This window comes from Haliaeetus leucocephalus, unplaced genomic scaffold, assembly GCF_000737465.1.
Source record: "Haliaeetus leucocephalus isolate CR32 unplaced genomic scaffold, Haliaeetus_leucocephalus-4.0 Scaffold536, whole genome shotgun sequence".
Classification (NCBI taxonomy): Eukaryota; Metazoa; Chordata; class Aves; order Accipitriformes; family Accipitridae; genus Haliaeetus; species Haliaeetus leucocephalus.
In genome coordinates this window covers 6895786-6902441 of record NW_010972972.1, presented here as the reverse complement: position 1 = coordinate 6902441, position 6656 = coordinate 6895786, and the positions used below count along the sequence as shown (strand labels likewise).

The 6656-nt window shown below is 65.8% G+C and overlaps 1 protein-coding gene across 1 annotated transcript in view; it reads left to right on the top strand.

The window, feature by feature from the left end:
* The window catches only part of PDE2A (phosphodiesterase 2A, cGMP-stimulated), a 12057-nt gene extending 5925 nt beyond the window's left edge, over nucleotides 1-6132 (top strand). The window contains exons 11-30 of the mRNA XM_010576764.1: nucleotides 75-143; nucleotides 305-435; nucleotides 640-751; nucleotides 848-887; nucleotides 2010-2073; nucleotides 2180-2258; nucleotides 2353-2530; nucleotides 2697-2809; nucleotides 3099-3176; nucleotides 3392-3514; nucleotides 3710-3780; nucleotides 3902-4024; nucleotides 4118-4205; nucleotides 4313-4360; nucleotides 4475-4549; nucleotides 4719-4818; nucleotides 4995-5107; nucleotides 5402-5440; nucleotides 5607-5713; nucleotides 5910-6132. Coding sequence (XP_010575066.1) covers nucleotides 75-143; nucleotides 305-435; nucleotides 640-751; nucleotides 848-887; nucleotides 2010-2073; nucleotides 2180-2258; nucleotides 2353-2530; nucleotides 2697-2809; nucleotides 3099-3176; nucleotides 3392-3514; nucleotides 3710-3780; nucleotides 3902-4024; nucleotides 4118-4205; nucleotides 4313-4360; nucleotides 4475-4549; nucleotides 4719-4818; nucleotides 4995-5107; nucleotides 5402-5440; nucleotides 5607-5713; nucleotides 5910-6132 — 1974 coding nt within the window. The remainder of the gene's footprint in view (nucleotides 1-74; nucleotides 144-304; nucleotides 436-639; nucleotides 752-847; nucleotides 888-2009; nucleotides 2074-2179; nucleotides 2259-2352; nucleotides 2531-2696; nucleotides 2810-3098; nucleotides 3177-3391; nucleotides 3515-3709; nucleotides 3781-3901; nucleotides 4025-4117; nucleotides 4206-4312; nucleotides 4361-4474; nucleotides 4550-4718; nucleotides 4819-4994; nucleotides 5108-5401; nucleotides 5441-5606; nucleotides 5714-5909) is intronic.
* Nucleotides 6133-6656: the final 524 nt, after the last annotated feature.

Here is a 6656-nt window from a genome sequence, read left to right as displayed (position 1 = left end):
TGGGGGGGGGTTCCGGAGCGCCGGCGAGGGGGGGCGGTGGGTCCCATGGGCTCACCCATCCCCTCCACCCACAGCTCACCTTCGGGCGCCTGGGGCAGGTGGTGGAGGACAAGAAGTCCATCACCTTGAAGGACATCAGCGAGGTGGGTCCCAGCAATCCTGCCCCGGCTCGGGGACTCTGCGTGCGTGTCCCCCCCGCTCCCTGCACCCGAGGACACGGTGTCCCCCTCGTCCGCAGTGTCCCCTGGGGTTTCCCGGGGCGGTTGGAGGTAAAATCCTGCCCCATCTCGCCTCCTTCCCGCAGGAAGAGCACAAGCAGCTGAGCAGCATGTTGGGCTGCCAGGTCACCTCCATGCTCTGCGTCCCCGTCATCAGCCGGGCCACCTCCCAGGTGGTGGCATTGGCCTGCGCCTTCAACAAGCTGAGCGGGGAGAGGTGAGCAGCAGGCTGGGCTCGGGGGGGACGGGGGGGGACACAGGATCCGACCCTCGCCCCTTCCCCTCTGCCCTGAGCTGCAGCTGCCTTTGGGGGCGGTGGAGCATCTCCATCCCGGGGGAAAGGGGGGGCCAGGCGTGGCGTGGGGACCGAGGGGGGACACACACAGAGGGGACCGAGGTGAGTCCGTTGTGTCCCCCCCAGCTACACGGAGGCGGACGAGCACAAGATCCAGCACTGCTTCTGCTACACCTCCACGGTGCTCACCAGCACGCTGGCCTTCCAGAAGGAGCAGAAACTCAAGTGCGAGTGCCAGGTGAGCGGGGGGGGGGCCGCGTCACGCCGGGCACACGCGTGTCGCGTGTCCCATGTCACGCCGGTTACTGACGGCGTCCCCTCTGTGTCCCCCCAGGCCCTGCTGCAGGTGGCAAAGAACCTCTTCACGCATTTGGGTAGGTGCACGCTGCAGGGAGCACCCACGGTGCGGGTGGCGGACGGACCCCCCCCGCACAGCCCCGGGGGACCTGGGGGGACCTCGTCCCCTGAGCTGCCAGCACTGCCTCTGCTTGCACGGAGCCTTGCTGGCACTGGTGCTGCACGGCTGCAGGCACACACATTGCGTGAGCACGGAGCGCTGCGTGCCTGTGGAAACGTGCATGCACACGCACACTGCTGCACGCACACGCAGAGCTGCACACACACGTACTGATGCACACACATGCGCTGCTGCAGGCACGCGCTGCTTCACACGTGTACGTCCTGCTGCATGCACACATGCACTGCTGCACACACACACGGGCCGCTACACACACCCCCTGCTGCACGCACACATGCCGCTGCATGCATACATGCACTGTTGCACACGCACACTGCTTCAGGCACGCATGCACTGCTGCACACACAGTGCCACACACACACACTCTGCTGCACGCACACACACATTGCTGCATGTACACGCTGTTACACACACCGCTGCATGCACACATGCACTGATGCACGTGCACACACATTGCTGCACACACACACATTGCTGCATGCACACATGCACGCTGCTGTGCACACACACACACTGCCACACACACACACAGTGCCGCGCACACACGTCACTGCATGCATGCACACTGCTGCAGGCAAACCTGCGTTGCCACAGGCAAACCCACGCTGCTGCGCACACACATGCACCGCTGCAGAGACACGCTGTTGCATGCACACACGCACTGCTGCACACCCACACCCCCTGCACCGCTGCACGCACCCCTGCACCGCTGCAGTTCACGCTACACATGAGGACCCCGCTGCACTGCATACTCTGTGACGCTGTGACACTTGCACAGTGTACACACACGTGCATGCACGTGTGCACAAGCACATGCACACGCTCTGTGCGGACCCCGCTCCTCTGTGCTCCCCAGGCCTTTCTGCTGTGCCCCTGCAGTGGGGGGAGGCTGGCACAGCCCACCCTCGGTGCACCCTCAGCTGAGACCCCCCCCTTTCATTGCATGAGTGGGGAGATGAGGTGGGCGTCAGCTGCCTGGCTGGGGGCTCCCTGACACTCTCCCCCCCCACTCCCGCAGATGACGTCTCCGTCCTGCTCCAGGAGATCATCACGGAGGCCCGAAACCTCAGCAACGCGGAGATGTGAGTGAGCCCTGGCGTGGGGGGGACGACACCAGGGAGGGGGGCGCCGGGTGGGGGGAGCCGGGACCCCCGCGGGTGCGAGCTTCGGCGTCGGCGTCCCTTGCAGATGCTCCGTGTTCCTGCTGGACCGGCTCAGCCACGAGCTGGTGGCCAAGGTGTTTGATGGCGGCGTGGTGGATGACGAGGTGAGCGCGGGGAGAAGAGGATGGAGTTTTTTTTGGGGGGGGAGCGTCTTGGGGTCCTGCCGCTGACCCCCCACCCCCAACTCCCTACCCACAGAGCTACGAGATCCGCATCCCGGCGGACCAGGGCATCGCCGGGCATGTGGCCACCACCGGCAAGATCCTCAACATCAAGGACGCGTACTCCCACCCGCTCTTCTACCGGGGGGTGGACGACAGCACCGGCTTCCGCACCAGGAACATCCTCTGCTTCCCCATCAAGAACGAGAACCAGGGTGAGGGGGGGCCCACGGGGTTTGGGGGGCACAGTGCTATCCCCCTGCACCCCAGTACGGTGCCGGCACCCGGCACATGGGCATGTCATCGTCCCCCAGCACGTGGGCACGATTCAGTCCCCAGTCCGTGGGCCTGATCCTGCCCCTGTCCCCCCTCTGCTCCCAGAGGTCATCGGGGTGGCAGAGCTGGTCAACAAGATCAACGGCCCCTGGTTCAGCAAATTTGACGAGGACCTGGCCACCGCCTTCTCCATCTACTGCGGCATCAGCATCGCCCACGTATGTGCCCGAGGGGGGGTCCCTAACCCGGGGAGGGGGGCGAGGTGACCCCCACTGCTCTGCCCTAGAGCTGGCCACAGCGCAGAGGGACGGGGCTGGGGGGACGCGTGTGTGTGGTCTCCGTTCCTTGGGGACGAGCGGTGGTGGCGATGGGATGGGATGGGATGGGATGGGATGGGGAGGGCACACACGGGGAGCAGGGACGTGTTGGGGGGGCCGGGGTGGGCTGGCGGGTGCAGGGGGGTGCTGCCCACCCCCAGCGCTCCTGTACCCACCTCCCACCCCGCAGTCGCTGCTGTACAAGAAGGTGAACGAGGCGCAGTACCGCAGCCACCTGGCCAACGAGATGATGATGTACCACATGAAGGTGAGGTGGCACGGGGACGGATGGGGACAAGGATTGGGGACACGAGCTGGAACCCCTGCTGCCAGCGTGGTGCCCCCGCACTCCACCCCGAGGTGGTGGCACGGGGTGGGGGACAGTGATACCCCAGGGCTTTCTGCTCTTGCTGGGGCTAATCTGGCCAAGGGGACAGCTTGGGGACACCTTGGGGACCCGGTCACCAGCAATGGCTCCCGCAGGTGTCGGACGATGAGTACACCAAGCTGCTGAGCGAGGGCATCCAGCCCGTGTCGACCATCGACCCCAACTTCGCCAGCTTCACCTACACGCCGCGCTCGCTGCCCGAGGATGACACCTCCATGGTGAGGGCCATGGGGACGGTCCCCAACTGCCACCGTCCCCTCGGTCAGGTCACCTACCCCAACCCTGGGGGGCTGGGCTGGGGGGATGCAGCTGCATCCCCAAGCATCACCCTGCCTGCCAGGCAGGGGTGGCATGGGGAGGGGGACCCTGCTGGCCGTTGTCACCCCCTGCCACCCACCGTGTCCCCTCCGCAGGCCATCCTGAGCATGCTGCAGGACATGAACTTCATCAACAACTACAAGATGGATCGCCAGACCCTCACCAGGTGGGTCCCCATCCCTGTCCCTGTCCCCATGCCCACCTGTGGGACCCCTGGGCAAGCGGGGGGTCCCTGGGAGGGGACAACAAAGACCCCCTGTCCTCACAGCCCTGCCTCCCCCTGCCAGGTTCTGCCTGATGGTGAAGAAGGGCTACCGCGACCCCCCCTACCACAACTGGATGCATGCCTTCTCCGTCTCCCACTTCTGCTACCTGCTCTACAAGAACCTGGAGCTCATCAACTACCTGGAGTAAGGCCAGGCGCCGTCCCCGTCCCCTGGCCCGGCCGGGGTGCTCCCTGCCCTCCCGCCTGCCTCAGTTTCCCTCCTTTCCCCCCCGCCCAGAGACATCGAGATCTTTGCCCTCTTCATCTCCTGCATGTGCCACGACCTGGACCACAGAGGCACCAATAACTCCTTCCAGGTGGCCTCGGTGAGCCGAGCCCAGCGCTGGGACGTGCACGGGCTGGGGGGACGGGGACAGAGTTGGGGGGATCTTCACCCCCCCAGCTCCGTGACTCCGACTGCTCTGCCTTGCAGAAATCAGTCCTGGCCGCGCTGTACAGCTCAGAGGGCTCCGTCATGGAGGTAAGGTGTGTCCCCCCCCAAACCTCCCCCTGCCCAGCTCCCCAGGGCTCTGGCTGTGTGGCAGCATCCTTGCCCGCACCCTGCCTGCTCCCACGGCCCCGGCTTCTCCCGCAGAGGCATCACTTCGCCCAAGCCATCGCCATCCTCAACAGCCAGGGCTGCAACATCTTTGACCACTTCTCCCGCAAGGTGAGCCCCCCAGCCTTGGCATCTCTCCCACGCCACCCCCCCTGCGCGGGCTGAGCCCCCTCATCCCTCTGGACGCCCAGCTCCCCATCCCTGGATCCGGCCCTTGGGATGCAGGGGCTGGCAGGGAGCACGGAGCTGATCGCACCAGCTATCTTGCCTGGCCCTGCAGGACTACCAGCGCATGCTGGACCTCATGAGGGACATCATCTTGGCCACCGACCTGGCCCACCACCTGCGCATCTTCAAGGACCTCCAGAAGATGGCAGAAGGTGAAGCTCCTGGGCTTGGGATGGGGGCTGTGATGGGAATTCATCCTACCAAGGCTGGGAGGTGGCACGGCAGGTCCTGCCTGTCCCCAAAGTCCTTGTGCAGGGGGTTCTGGGGGCCGTGGGGCTCCTTCCTGAGCCCCCCTACCCCAACCCCTGCCCCGTTCCCTGCCCGGCAGTGGGCTACGACCCCAAGAACAAGCAGCACCGCAGCCTGCTGCTCTGCCTGCTCATGACCTCCTGCGACCTCTCCGACCAGACCAAGGGCTGGAAGACCACCAGGAAGATCGCGGTGAGTGCCTGACCCCCTGCATGCCACCCCCCACCACTCCCCAGGGGCACCCACACATCCCCAGGCGCCGGGGACCAGCCTGGTCCTCGCAGTGGCATCATGCCCCATGGAGGGGGTCCCTCCATGCAGGGACCCCTGGACCACCCAGCAGTCCCCTGTGCCGGGAGCGTGTCCCTGCCCAACGCAGAACCGTTCCCCTGCAGCCGTGGAGAGGGGTCTGGAGGGCAGGCGGGGTTGGGGGGTCACCCCAGGCATGCACCTCCCCCCGCCTTGCTGACAGCCTGTCCCTTGCAGGAGCTGATCTACAAGGAGTTCTTCTCCCAGGGTGACCTGGTAGGTAGCACCAGGGCTTGGTGCAGGGTTGGGCTTGGCCAATGCTCTTGGCAAGCACCAAGGGGGCTCGGATGAGGTGAGGGGGGGTGGACAGGGAGGTTGTGGCCAGGAATGGGGAGGGGATGGCTACCGGCATTGATCCCCCCTGGCCTCACCATCGCTGCAGGAGAAGGCCATGGGCAACCGCCCGCTGGAGATGATGGACCGGGAGAAAGCCTACATCCCCGAGCTGCAGATCAGCTTCATGGAGCACATCGCCATGCCCATCTACAAGTGAGCTGGCACCAGGGTGGGGGGGCCCTCTACTGTCACTGCCCACCCCTTGCCATGCCAGAATGGGATGTGGGGGTGCTGGGCGGGAGGTCTTCCAGATGTTAGGGGGGTTTCCAAGCAGTGGGGATGGGGGAAGCGGGGTTCCACCCAACTAAGGGGGTGCAACCCCATGCTGATGGGGTGCCCCCCCACGCAGGTTGCTGCAGGACCTCTTCCCCAAGGCGGCGGAGCTCTACGAGAGGGTGGCCAGCAACCGGGAGCAGTGGACGAAGGTCTCCCACAAATTCACCATCCGGGGTTTGCCCAGTAACAACTCCCTGGACTTTCTGGATGAGGAATACGACCCACAGGCCCCCGACCCCCAGTTCAATGGCTGCCTGGAGCCCGAGGGGGCGCAGCCCGAGGCGGGGGCTGAGTGAGGGGGGGTGACTGGGGGGGGCTGCGGCCGGGGCTGGGGGCCAGGAGCATCCCCAACCCTGGTTCTCCAGCCCATGGGGAGGAGGTTTGGGGGGGGACATCAGTGACACCGGACCACCGTGGGAAGGTCTGTGTGCTGCCAGCACCCACTGCCGGTCCTTCCCCACCACTGGGTGACTGTCCCCTCCCTCTGGGGCAGGTAGTCAGGTGTCCCCTCCACCCGGTGGTCCCTGGACTCCTCTTTGCTGGGACTCTGCCTGGCGGCCACCGTGAGGCTGGGGGATGGATGTGCTTTAAACTGCCTTAAGGCTGCAGGTCCTGTGCCCACGGGGTGACAATAGGGATGAGGGGTCCTCGGTGGAAGCACCCCCAGAGAGGTCGTCCCTCTGAAATGGGGCTGGGGGTCTGTGGAACAGAGGGGGACGGCGTGGGGCAGGATGATGAGGGGGAGTGGGAGTGCTGGTGGGGTGGGCTGCAGGGTGCGGGGGGGGGTTCCCTGTGGGCCCCAGAGTGGGCTATGAGGCTG